The sequence below is a fragment of the Boleophthalmus pectinirostris genome, unplaced genomic scaffold (assembly GCF_026225935.1).
Source record: "Boleophthalmus pectinirostris isolate CB_2022bp ecotype Guang Dong unplaced genomic scaffold, ASM2622593v1 HiC_scaffold_4, whole genome shotgun sequence".
Taxonomy (NCBI): domain Eukaryota; kingdom Metazoa; phylum Chordata; class Actinopteri; order Gobiiformes; family Gobiidae; genus Boleophthalmus; species Boleophthalmus pectinirostris.
Window position 1 is genome coordinate 16056448 of NW_026571353.1, and position 13779 is coordinate 16070226.

The 13779-nt window shown below is 40.6% G+C and overlaps 1 protein-coding gene across 3 annotated transcripts in view; it reads left to right on the forward strand.

The window, feature by feature from the left end:
• The first annotated feature begins 387 nt into the window (after positions 1 to 387).
• lmx1bb (LIM homeobox transcription factor 1, beta b) overlaps positions 388 to 13779 on the forward strand; it is a 42176-nt gene continuing 28784 nt past the window's right edge. The window contains exons 1-3 of one of the 3 annotated variants that reach the window (XM_055161642.1): positions 388 to 491; positions 780 to 902; positions 1198 to 1387. In XM_055161642.1, the coding sequence (XP_055017617.1) occupies positions 833 to 902; positions 1198 to 1387 (260 nt within the window). In that variant the 5' untranslated portion in view covers positions 388 to 491; positions 780 to 832. Of the gene's footprint in view, positions 492 to 737; positions 903 to 1197; positions 1388 to 13779 lie in introns of those variants that run through there. The other 2 variants (XM_055161641.1, XM_020935547.2) reach the window with 2 other exon arrangements.

Below are 13779 nucleotides of genomic sequence, written 5' to 3' on the forward strand. Positions count from 1 at the left end.
CGGCCTGCCTTCAAAGGCAGATTTGAAAAAGATATAGTTGATAAATGAGTCGTTTATGTCAACTATTATTATTATTATTATTATTATTATTATTATTATTATTATTATTATTATTATTATTATTATTGCAGTTTGATTGACTGTTGTATGTGGTTATTGGCCTGCGTAAAGCGCACGCACCGTGCTCCAACAGCATCCCAATGGCCATGGGGGACTGACAGAAGTCTACCCATGCATGCAGAAGTGGGAGGATCCACCGCTCCATTCTCGGGCTGAGACTTTGGCAGCGACAGGGCATAGCAAACCGTCTCGGCACTTCAACCAGAGTTACTGACGGGACATCTTTGCTCTCCTAACTTTGGAATTGTATACTTTGTCTTCTTATTACTTTTTGAATCGGTGAAAAAGATTCCTCCTCCAGATTCTCCCCGCTCTCCTCGTACGGCTTGAAGACGAAACTGATAAAACTTCCTTAGCCCCAAGAATAACAGGTGACTGTTGAAATAGTTTTCCACGTGTGTTGTTTGTTTCTTTGATTCACTGACACTGCCACTACAAGGATCATAGCCTGCATTAAACTCTTCAAAGGACGCCTTTCTTTAGAGTTACAGTTTAGAGTTTTTCCCCCTTCTTTGTACTACAGACCGTAACCACGGAACTATACGCTTTCAACAGGTTTCCAGTCTGTTAGCAGCTCGTTGTCTTACAGCTTTTCTACATAAAAGTGGAAACTTCTCTTTATTTTGTGTCTGACTGTATTTGTATGGACGTTGCAACAGGTCTCGTGTCACCGGAGCGCCTCTCCACGGAGGATCTGTCCGTGACGTGCATCATGCTAGACGGCATTAAAATTGAGGATCATCCGCTGCGATCGGGGCAAGCCACACTTGGAGTCATGCTCGGTGAGTGATTTAAACGCTCGCCAAATATAGGTCAATATTAAAATGTTGTCATAAAAAAAAAACAAAAAAAAACAAAAAAAACCAAAAAAACAAAAAAACACGGTACATTTTCCTGGTACACTACAGTCAGCGTGTGGCATTTTCTAGTGTGGGGGGATTTATTCACGTTTGTAAACAGCAGTAAGACCCGAATCTTATTGTTGCAATTATTTTAGATAATTGAAATACAAAGGTCTGAATATCTGTATGTATGTATCTGCTGTAAGGTTTGTTTTAACCCATGCACGGTTTTCAGCAGGTTCTGAATGTCACCATCCCTCCGTGTGTGAAGGATGCCAGCGGCCCATCTCTGACCGCTTCTTGATGCGCGTCAACGATTCGTCGTGGCACGAGGAGTGTTTGCAGTGCACCGTGTGTCAACAGCCCCTCACCACCAGCTGTTACTTCAGAGAAAGGAAACTTTACTGCAAACATGACTACCAACAGTAAGCACAATACATTTCTTTGCATGCTTGTGCAGTGTGTGTGCAGTGCAAAACGGTTGTTGTTAGGCCTCTCCGTGTGTTTTTCATTACAGAAGTCTCTGTTAGGCAAGAAAATATTCCTTTAATTGTAGTGACGATGTCCGTATTTATAAATTATGTTTATTTAAAAATGTATTTATAAATACCATGTGCAATGTGGAACCTTACTATTTCAGTCATGCCTTTGATTGAGCCGTATCTGCATTAATATCAGGTCTATTATTAAGTCTTTCAGTGAGTGACTGGTCGTGTAATGAGTGTCCCTCATAGCCAGAAATTAACAAGATGCAGAAATAATATGAAGCGCGTGTGTGCGTATTTGGGCGCGCTTACAGGTTACCGGTACTAGATTGTGGCATCACACCACATAAGATTGTAAATATATGTTGTGGGCTGTAGCCTGGATGTGGGCTAATATTATATATTACAATGAAAATGCTCTACTATTTTCGTAGACCCTTGTTTTATTGTACAGTGTGTGAAGGCCGAGGATGCGCGTGTTCAGATTTCGGAATTGGAATTTTCTTCCTAAACAATTCAGATTTATAATTCGTGAATAATCAAACCAGCCATAAGATTTTAACTAAAATATATGAATAATAATAATAATAAAAATGCTCGGATTTCTGCCGTTGCATCCTGGGAATACATTTTCACAAACTGCCATCATAGTGTGTCTTTTTGGCATTCTGTAATAATGTTGTTATTGTCAAAATGATTTAATTAATTTTATCTAAACAATGTTTTATTGGAGTAACATTATTCGAACAAGTAGCCGACATCAAAACAATGCGGATTTATGCGCAATTTAGATCACTTGATTTATGCGCACCTGTGCTTTACTTGAAATACATTTTGATAGCTTTTTTTAAAATTTTATTTTATTTTTTTTATAAGTGAGTAATTAAAACATGTGTTTTTGCTGTTATAGTTTTTACTGATTTGTGTCTATGCGATAATTTCCAATGAATAGGTTAGTAAAACTATCAGGCCCATGTTTGAATATCGGAATGCCCTTTCCAGCATTATTGTAGATTGTCATTATTATTGCTGTTATGTTATTTGAATGGGGCAAATGATACTTAGGGTATACAGTGTATGAGTTGTAAGAGAATGGTGTTTGCCCTGAGTATACCCTGGTGGTTCCCAGTGCACCTTATTGCATGAATGCCTTTTTCATGCTTGTTACTAAATGTTCAGCTATTGGGGTTTTAAACAATGTTCTTTAGATTACTGATATTAAGGCTGTCTGTCAGACACCTTGCTCACAACAAAGAGTTACATGTATTGCCATGCGTTCCTTTCACTGGGCTTTGTGATAGGAGTGTAGTCCACTGCTAACAATGGAAAATTCACCACAGTAACTATGGGATACCAGAGTCACGCCGTCACGGCTCAGAAGCAGCTAAAGATGAGAGTCCCTCATTCTGCTGCCTGCTCCACCACAATCTTCCAAACTTATTTATTTTCTGTCTGTAAACAGTTTTCTCATTGTCAATAATTAATTTCCCACTTGTACTCATATTTTGACTCTGTGCCAGCTTTTTCTCCTCCTGTTTGGCTTGGTATTGTTAATCATACTGCCTTGTTGGACCAGTCAGGCTATCCACTTAACCACTAATTCCATCCTTTAATTCTTCATCTCCTCCCCTCCTAAGTTAACAGCTAGCTGGAGGGTCCGTCCATTACACCCAAACACACAACTATCCATTTTTATTTATTTCACTCACACGGATGAGATACTTAAAGATGTAATTGGCACCTTTTTGACTTTTATGACACCCATTTAAGATGCATTTGTCAGCCCACAAACTGCTCAGAGCTGCGAGGAGAGCTTCTATGCCTTACAGACGTCTGTGTGCCTAATTACATTCCTACAGCAACTGATTCATTCTCTGTAATCAGGGCTCACTAGCTATAATAAATCAAGGAATTGGCAAGCCGTATTTTCTCACACCTTTGGATCAGGTCTAAGTGCAGACAGGGGAAAACAGTTGTGTACCGTTATTAAAGCCTCCACTGGTTAAGCAGCACCCAGATCCATATTGTGTTTGGTGTAACATGATGGGCTTTTATTAGCATTTATCCACTGTTTGCACCTTTTTATAGAACAATCTGCTGCTGACTGTTAATCATCACAGCTTATCAGGACAGCACTACAAAATTAGAATATTTGGGAAAAGTAATTTTCCCAAATATTCAGTATTCAGTCAGTTTTAATACATAGAAATTGCCTTTTTATGCTTTTATTAGGCCTATTTACTATAAGGACAGAAAGAAAAAATATGTGTTTTTTTTTGTTTTTTTTTTTTTTTTTCACTTGTGTCCGTGTAAAAAAAAAAAGGAAAAAAAAAAAACATTGTATTTAAATGCCACATTTTTGATCATTTGCAAATTAGTAAGGTATATTTTCAAGCAATGCAACAATATTGAGCACTTTATAGTATATAGAATGACATAGTTATTGTATGTAAATTAAATAGTAAAAATATTTGTGTTAATTTGCAAATAACCTGTAATTTATTGTGAATAGCTATTCTAAACTGTACCTAAAATTAAAATAGCACAGAAAATGCAAAATACAATATAGAATATTTTTTTAACTATAATCTTAAATTATTATAATATAATAAATGAAATATTAATTATAAAATCATACTGAATTTCTTTGGCATATTTAGAGATCAAAATAATTGTTCATCTCGATACCCTGATTTGTGAGTAACTTGTGATCCGTATCTGTTCTGACGGGACATGCTTGAGCAGACAGGCTGTGTACATGAAGAGTGGAATTACAGCAGCACCTCCACAGTGTGTCCTGCCCTGGTGTTTGGGGTCAATTATAGCTCATTAGAAACAGGGCGATCTTTCCCCCAGAGGGAGTCTTTCACTGACCCTGCAGATGCCTTGAAAGGAGCCATATAATAGGGCTATCACTTGACCAAAGTGTTGGACGACGCCCCTGTAATCAACAGCCTTGTTAGAAACTGCCATATAGGCCCCATATAGTACAGTAACAGCACTTCTCAGTATATTTTGGGTTCTCTGTGTGTGTGTTTTTCTCCATCTATAAAGTTTTATGATCCCGTATAATGCCCTTTTAGACTATAGAGTTACACTGCTCTCCCAGCTTAGGCTAGTTTACTCTTTGTGCCACTCCCAAGCCTGGTAAAATTGAAACAATGGGGTTAAGCATTCAACTTGAATTTTTTTTCCTGAAAGTTGTACTAAAAGGTGTTTAAGCAAATTATGCCACAAGTCCACTTACTGTGCAAATATTTAAAATCTTTATCAAATGTATTCATGGGAGAGAGTTTATTATGGAGACGCAAAAGGCATTGTAAGATACCCATCATTCATAATGTTGTCCATTTTTTAGTGGTGTAAGCAAGATTCTATTGAGGTCACAGTAGTATGAATAGTAGAAAAACAACAAAGCAACCATAAAAATACAACCCCCAGAATGCCTTTCACTTCTTGTGCACGGTGGACATCCCCCCTGTGTGCTGAGTGCTGCTTTTTAGAACAGTGTGCAGTGCCCTCCTGTGAAATTGTTGTTTTTTAATTACCTGTGTTTGGGACGCCCTGTGCAAGATCCTAGATGCTGACGACTAGTTTTCTGTGCAGGCTAACCCGTGCGCGTGTTTTGCTCACTATAGTAGGGCACTCCCCTGCGGCCTATAGTGCTTTGTGAATGCACTCACAAATCAAAACAGGAAAAAACTACAGCTTTACACTGGCAGTGCTTAAGCATGGTTTTTGGTTAATTAAAGTCTACATGAAAACATTCCCCATTCTATGAACTAACTGTATCTATAAGTTTGCTGTTATTTTCTTCCTAAAAGGGTAAAAATATGTATTTTTACCACTTCACTTGCATAAATAAAAGAGAATCTCAATGGTGAAACAAATCTAATGTTAGAAAGCCTAAGCTGGATAATATTGCTTCAGCTTGCTGGGATTTGGAGTGCTTGGCGAGGAGCGAGCTGAAGCTGGCCCGCTCCTCTGTAAGGAAGTATTGGGTTCTATGTCAACATGGCCCGGCCTGTCCCAAAAGAACACGGCGATGCATCATCTGTCATCTCCAACACTGCTAACTCTTACCAGTGTGTTTAGCACCACTGGGAGAAAACTATTAGCATGTTTAAAGCTGTACCGCATTATCATAAAATTTTCTCTTTGTTAAATAAATATTTTCTTTATCCATAGTTTTAAAAAGCATTAAATGTGTATGATCCATGTATGATACAAAACTAGCTCTGATTCTGTTTATGCTGCCAGGTGGCTTTCACAGATTATTTTTTGTAGAGGTAGAAATATTAAATCAGGTGATCTGGTGCGAGTTGACTTTTGTGAAGGCATTTCCGCTGTGTGTTTGAATAGGAGTGCGTGGGCGTAGAGGCAATGGGTGGGCCTAATCACACACTCACGAGGATGTGTACAGCAGCACTTGGACGACAAAGCAGTTCACCGGGCGCTCTGGGGAGTCACAGAGGCGCAGGCGCGCTAATGCCCCTCACCACTTCAGGAGCAGAATGGTGGAGTGGAGGCTTGTATTGGGAGGGGCAGTAGAGCGGGGAGGGGGACACGGATCTGCCTGGTGTGCTCACATTACATTGGATGATAACAGAGGGGTGCACAGCAACTCAAGCATGCAATTTGTTGGTAGCCACAATTTAACCTCATCTCCTAAAGCCGGCTGTTAGGCAGCCAGTGGGACATGTCAGTCAGTGGAGGAGGCTAATCAGAGAGAAAGCCCTTAGCTCGCTAATGCTAACACACCAGCTCCAAGTCTGCGGGTATTCAGGTTTATTTTCACAGCATGACAAAAGGAGAAGTAACCACAAACCATTGAATGTAATTTACAAATTAGATTTTGGCTTAATTGAAGCATTATGGCATTGTGCACTTTTAACAATCATATACATTCTGTATATACACATGCAGCAAATGTTTAAAATTTTTGTGATTGTAGATTTGACTCTAAACTTTCTGACTTTGTTGTGACCGGTAACATTAACCACATAGTTTATTGCTCCATTATAACCTCTGCATCCTTCCCTTTGTTGAACCTATAGTCCACGCCTGTTCTAAAGGCAGCCCTGTGGAACCTGCATGAGAAATGGAGACTTACTGCTGACTTGCTGTATGCTACTTGGCTTCACTGTGTATATGTGATCCCACTCAGGAATGTTTTTCCAACACGTAGCCTTTCGCAGATACACTAGAGAGGACTGGCATCATGGTGGCAAGTGCTACATTCAGACTGTTGTGTGCCCAGGTCTCCCTCTCACAGCCACTGCACACATTCTGCCTCTTTATGGGAATGTGCTGTTTGTCCACACACGCACCAGGTCAGACCCAAGTGTGAGCGCATGTGTAGGTGGACACTGGAGTCATCTACTGCATATATTCCTACTTATACAACCTTCCATAGCACTTTATTTTATAAACGATAATAGATTTAATAGAGTTAGTCATTACATTTGATGCTTTGATAAGAGACCAGTTCATGACTATATACTAAGTAAACCAAACTACATATTTCACTATAAATAGAGTAACCACATATTTCATGGTGTTTGTTTGTTGTATATAAAATTCCAAAAAGTACATGATTTCATAATTCATCTGCTAATCAGTTATTGTTTTGCTTTGAGAATCAAACTACAGGAGAGACAAGGGAGTGTTGCTGGTACAAAGATATGTAAATAAAATGAGAAAAAAGAGAGGCATCTGGTATCAAACACAGGCTACATCAACATGCAAATGAGTGAATGCTATGTGTCAAATCATTTGCAAGGGTGATCCTGGAAATAGAGGCAGATTTTGCACATTGATATAGTGACGATACATTTCCAGTATACTGTGCAGTCCTATGGGAGATTAGCAGCCCAAACACTGGTGTCCATGCCCAGAGAGTGACAGAGAACTGCGCTTTTATCATTAAGTGTGACACTAAGCCGGTGCAAGCTTTGTCTTTGAATGGAGGGGCTGACGGAAACAGGGGCTCCTAATCCTTTTATTTGTGTCAGTCCCAGAAAGAGGGGAAGAATAGGTCCAGACTCTAGGCCTCCACAGCCAAGTGAGCATGATCCCTTCTTATGTGGTCTCTGCACTCGAGCGGACGTGAACACCATTCCACACACACAAGCAGAGCATCTACAGTACAGTATGGATAAATATTTGGTCAAGCGTGTGCATATAAACGGCTAGAATGAAAGCAACATATTAACAGCTTGAGTAAGGAGGCTAGGATGAGATTTTTACACAGTTTTATTATTTTATTATCATCTTTTATTTTTTCATATTTATGATTTAACTATAACGTACATCGATAGTTGTGTTCATTATAAGCCACATTATAGTTAAATGAAATGGGTACAGTAACTGATAGATTTGTCTCGTTCATAGTGGCAATGGTTTTATTTTTGAAAAATTATTTAACTTCAATAAATATGACCCAGCTTCATATCCTTTTTGGGTGACTGCAACAAAGTACATAGCAGTGGGTGAAGATAGGAGGAGGTAAAAATTTAACATTTTCTGACCACTGACCACAATTCTACAAAGATAGAACAATACAGGATTACTCAAAAATGCATGAATCAATCAAAATAGATCTTTGATTAGCAATGACGATGGATAACATAAAAACTCATAATAGTTGATTTTAAATATGTCCCCTTTACATTTTTTTCTCCTGTTGAGGTCCATTGCTGGCTTTTGTCCCTATGTAGGACTTGAGCTCCTTTTGTGCGCACCCTTGTGGTATAATCCATCTCCAAGCAGGAGTCCCCCGGGGCACTTTATTTACTCATTCAACTATTTGGAAGTCTGTTAGCCTGCAGATCAGATGCAGTGAGACCAATGTGATTACTTTAACCACCACTGCAGATTCTTCCCTATAGCAGCTCCTCCTCTTATCCTAGGCTATAGTGGGCTCTGCAGGTGGGAGGGTAAGTCTGCTGGCTCATCCCACTCTACACTGGACAATATTTTATTTTATTCTGATGGACAGTATGGAACATCCCATGCCCATGTGTACATTTTATGATATTTATCTTAAGCATTAAAAGACCGTCAGAATAGAAGTAAGATTCTGTAAACATTACTCCACATGTTATCCAACAGTAAGAAAATGTTTTATTGCAAACGTGGCATAAAAAGTGAGGTGAACTTCGTTATCTGTCAACACAATCCTGAGGCCATTTACTTCCAGTGCTAAAGCACTTCCAGTGTCAGGCCTCCTCTCCCTCAGCATGGCAGGGGAACATGCTGAAAGTCACTGGCCAGGAGAGCTTCTCAAACGATCCCTAAAACTTACTGTTTAGAAGCAGCGGCTGATTGGTGATGGCTGTCTGGGCAAAGAAAAATAAGCCTGTATGAAAACAGTGCATATTGGGTTACTATGCGGCCACCTCACTCCCATCCTCTCTGACCGGCCCCCCCACAGCCAGCCAGCATGATTTGTGCATGAGGTCCCGTGACCCATGGAAGCTTCAAAAAGCAGCAAGGGGAAATATTTGGATGATCCTGATGGGGAGTGGAGACGTGGGAGGGATGGGGGCGGTGTGGTGGGGCCTGGTGAGAGCACAGCTAACTGGTGTAAGCCGAGGCAGATGTGAGGATCTGCAGTGCAGTGTTGGTGATGACAGGGGAGTGTGTAGACACTGGACCAGTACTAGCTTCAGCCAGCACCCAAGTGCCCCCCCAGGTAACACTCCACCTTCCCTCTGCTCTAGATGCCATAAAGAGGCTGCACACAGGGTAAAGGAATGAGCACAGGCATGTTATCTTCAGGTACATGCCATGAAACACGTTGTACCCCACCCCCCTGTAGCTTCCCCTGGCTCATCTCTCTGCACCCTACACCTATGCCTCTGAAGCTGCATATTAATATTTCCCAGAAAGCTGCACCAATATATCTTCTTGGGAAATTCCACGACGCTTGAATGCTGCAAAATGATCTGGTGTTCATGAAAAGGATGGATAAGGGGATAAAGCACAAACATTTTTCAAAGCATTTTTGGTGCTGGTGTGATTTCATAGTGCTCTCTGGGTAGACATATCTATTCGCTCGGCTTTATAAGAAAAATGTTATGCTGCCGGTTAGGCCTGAGTTGTTTGCACAATTCATCTAAATTTTCTTCTCAGGCCCATTATATAGTTTGATGCAGCATCATAGTCTCATAGAACATTACTTATGCACAGAACATGCCTCCAGGGCCAGTTCAATTGAACAGAAATAGAGAGTAGACTAGGGCTGGATGCAAAGCGAAACTCAGCAGTTCAAATATAAAGCTGTGGCTGATGCTGCTCCATCAGTCTTTTTTCTTCAATGCCTGTGGCGGCCTCCCCCGGAGTGCAGCCCAGTGAGTGAGGGTCTTCTGGCTGAGCAGGCACCCCCCAGGACCACTGTCACAACCCCAGGCCTCAGCCTCTGAGCTCCAGACCTGAGCTCCAGGCAGCAGCTCTCCTCTGAAACCCAAGCCCCACAGTGTATGCTGATCCCAGCTGGAGAGACTGCACTGCACCTCCTCACAGTGGGCCGCCTGGGTCATCAGTGACCTCTGAACCAGTTTCTCTCAACTCCATTCAACATACTCCTAAATCATGTTAGTTATTGACCCACTGGTCAAAAAGTCTTCTGAAGCTTTGTAGAAGAAATAGATTTTAGGAAGTAGGATTGTCGTCAAAACGTCTAGACTATGTAAATGAATGATCCACATGGTTTGTAATAATAACAATCACTGACAATTTGTTATGTCTGAGTGCAGAGGTTTCATTTTTAATGTTGGCCTGCAAAGTAACTGGAGCAAACATGATTTTGGAAAATGTCCTTTACATTTTTTGTATGTGGCTGTCTGTCTTTGGTTAAGTGTACATCATAGCATTTCATTCAGTAGAGGCTAACTTTTGATTTGACTCTATCTATATCTATATCTATGTATCTATGTATCTATATCTCTCTAGATAAATATATTTCACATATTTCATTTTTAGTTTTGTTTACGTTACTTTGATCCCCCTTTTCATCCTCATGTGTAGTGTGTGCCCCCTATCAGACCATGCTGCTGGCAGACAACACACTTTGTGGATTCTCCTCTCGGTCACACTGCTCCAGAGGCAGAACATGGTGCGTGCCACTCAAACCACCAGCCGAACCCCCTTCTATCATCAGTGCACTCCCCCAGCTCCCAGCTCCCTCTCTGTGGCCCTCGGCCGGGGCTGAGGCCTGTGGATGAGTGCTACATCCTGGCTGTCAGCACAGGGGTTAGCTGGGGATTGGCCTGTGGTGGAAGCGCTGTATCGCGGCCCTGTCTGTCAGCTCCTGGTTGCACTTCCTCCAGAGCCGGGCAGCAGTCAGTGGCAAGCACACTCAGATATGTGCTTTGGAAATGAAAGGATTAACCTCAGAATAGGCATATTCATATCCACGCCAATGAAAAGGGCTCTTGAAAACCCTTAAGTGCTCGACTGTTGTGTTTTTAAACAGACCGCGAAAGCTTTGACAGATGGATTCACATTTCAGCCACGATTCCATTTCAGCTGCTTTTAACTGTCATTCTCTCACTTCCGAAGTCTGGTCGCTCACCCGCAGCATATTTGCATACAGTTACATGGTCGTTGTGTAAGTCACACTTATATTTCCATCAGTTGCACTGAATGCTTGCCAAACGCCACTAAATGTTGATACCAGTACTTCTCCTATTTACTTAAGCACATGAAATATTACATTCTGGGCATTTTTAAATCATGATTTTGTAAACTTTGTAAGGGGGTAATTTTGCATTTACAGATATCCATAGTTTATTTATATATCTTAAAATTTTAGCTTTTTGGACAAAAGAGTAAAAGCAGATGTATATATGTCTTTTAATAGTGGCAATAGTAGAAATGCAGGAGGAGCAACACTGTTGAAACACTCTATAAAAGCAGCAGTAGTAATGCTGATGGTAAATATGGTAAATACTTTCTACCCTTCATTGTATATTACTTAGAGATGCACAGATCCAGCTTTTCTGATCCCATGATTTAGTATTACAGTGTTACGGTCAGTTAAGCTTTTGCCCAACACAAAACAAAGTGCACTTCCTCTTTGCTCTTGATGGTGATACAGGTAAACACATGCTGAACCACATCTGCAGTGCATATGGCCACAGACAGGCCTACATATGTTGGGGGATCTGCCACGATAATCACATTAATTGCTGCATCTCTGCTTGGAAACATCACACACTCACATGAGGAGCCGTATGCCGCGACATTCGGCAGGAGCCAGTGAACAGGCGTGGGGTCGGCAGGGTCACAGCAGGCTCTGGCATCAGCATCTCTTTATGGCTTACATGAACTGAAAATTATAGCAGTACTTCCAGCCTTCTTCAGACTGTCAAGAAGGTATTTAACATGAAAAAGTTGTATTTGACACCGCAACCTTTTTCGCAACATAAACACCAAGCTCAGTGTTGCTTGGCTGAATCCTCGTCCTTCTCCAAGTCAGCAAAACATGCATAGCCCTTTGTTAAATATGATTAACCATAATCTTCAGAGGCATTTGCCAAGCTGGGCAAAGGCCTCGCGCCTGGGTGCCCGCTGTATGTTTTTCTAATTGCCCACAAATATGTCCATGCAAGGAGCTGTCTACACACGAGCTACCATTCAGCATTATATTATAGGTTTTAACGTTGCCACATTGTTTACATAGTAGGCAGGCGCTGTGCTTGTCGATGAAATAAAATATATAGTCTAAAAGTGCTTTGTGGATAAATAAGAAGATAAGCAAATACATAAAAATCTATACTCATGTTTACGCTAGCAATAAGTGTTTTTCCCTAAAAGAAAATGTACCCAGGGGTGTCAGAATGATAAAAAAATATATATCATTATTGCCAGAAAGATACAGTTAAAAACTAGAAATTGTATACCTTTGAATGAGAAAATGTGCTCTCAACGTTGTGCATATAAAAGGAAGCTGAAACCCAGTTATGGAAAAAGGTAACCAGTGTAAAAAGTATTGCCCAGTCACTGTTTATCACAAGTTAAAATATTCTTTGCAGCAATCCCAACCCCATATGCATCATATTAGTCCAGAGTAACTCCTTAACCTTAAGTATAACATAGATAATCTATTGATTTACTCTGTTTTCATTGTTATGGTTTTTACATGTAATCCCCACTTTGTAGACACTTAGAAAACCATGATTTAACCCCGAACATGTCATCTGAACCTCTGCTGTGCCCCTGACACATTCTGGTGTTAATAAGCTTTGACACACCTAAACAGCTCGCCCCTCTCTGAGCTCATGTAGAGTGGAGCACTGGTTCGGAGTCCTGGGGCAGCCTGTGGTTCTGGAGCCAGAGCCAGAGTCATGCCCTGCCGTCCTGCTGAGATGACAGGAAGATAAGAAAGAGCAGTGGCCTCTCTGCACAAAAACATCCCACTAGGAGCTCACCTAACCTGGGGCAGCAGAAGAAACTTTGGGCTCACATCAGGATCTATCTTTAGAGAAAGGAATATAATGAAAACGGTGTATGGCTACATCAAAATAAGCATTCCTTTAACATCACTGACCAAAGAAAACTAGTGTCCAATAGAAGGAGGTGTAGTGAATATTAAACCATTCACATAAAAAGTAATCCATAAAAGTAGACATAAAAAATCACAAGCAATTTGTAAATGACAAAAAAGGAAGAAAAAAAAACAAGGTGCCAGTAGTATTTTTAATAATATCGCATAGCAAAGTAAAAAAAAACAACAACAAAAAACTAGCAATCCTCATATCCCACCTATTTTAGCACTACTTCTATAATCAGTACAATCACACACACTTAAGCCACAATTATACTGACTAAATTGTTATATTTATTATGCAAAATGTATTACTCCAGTATTCATAGTTTTAAAAGTACAATGCATATGCAGAAAATGGTAACTTATGGTACTTACCTCTACACTTGCAGTCTGGATATTCTTAGCACACACATCAAATCAGTCAAAGTGCAGCATCACAAACCCCTATCATATTCTTGTATCAACAACATGCATCTCTATGTCACAACTTTGGCTTATAGTGACATAACTTTTCCAAACCCAGAGCCGCAGAAATATAAGTGCGGACGGGGGGCTGAGCAGACTTGGCAGACGCCCTACCCCACAGTTATGACTAAAAGAAAACCGCTTATAGCTTGCAATATTTGAGAAGTGAAAAGGTAGCCATTTCTCCTAGACGATGCGTAATGAGGAGACTGTAGGGAAGAAGAAAGTTTTTTTCTCTCTCTCTCGATGTGCCGCTAACTGAGGGATCAGGAGCATAAAAAGAGATTTACACCCCAGGCTCTTAAACAGTTTT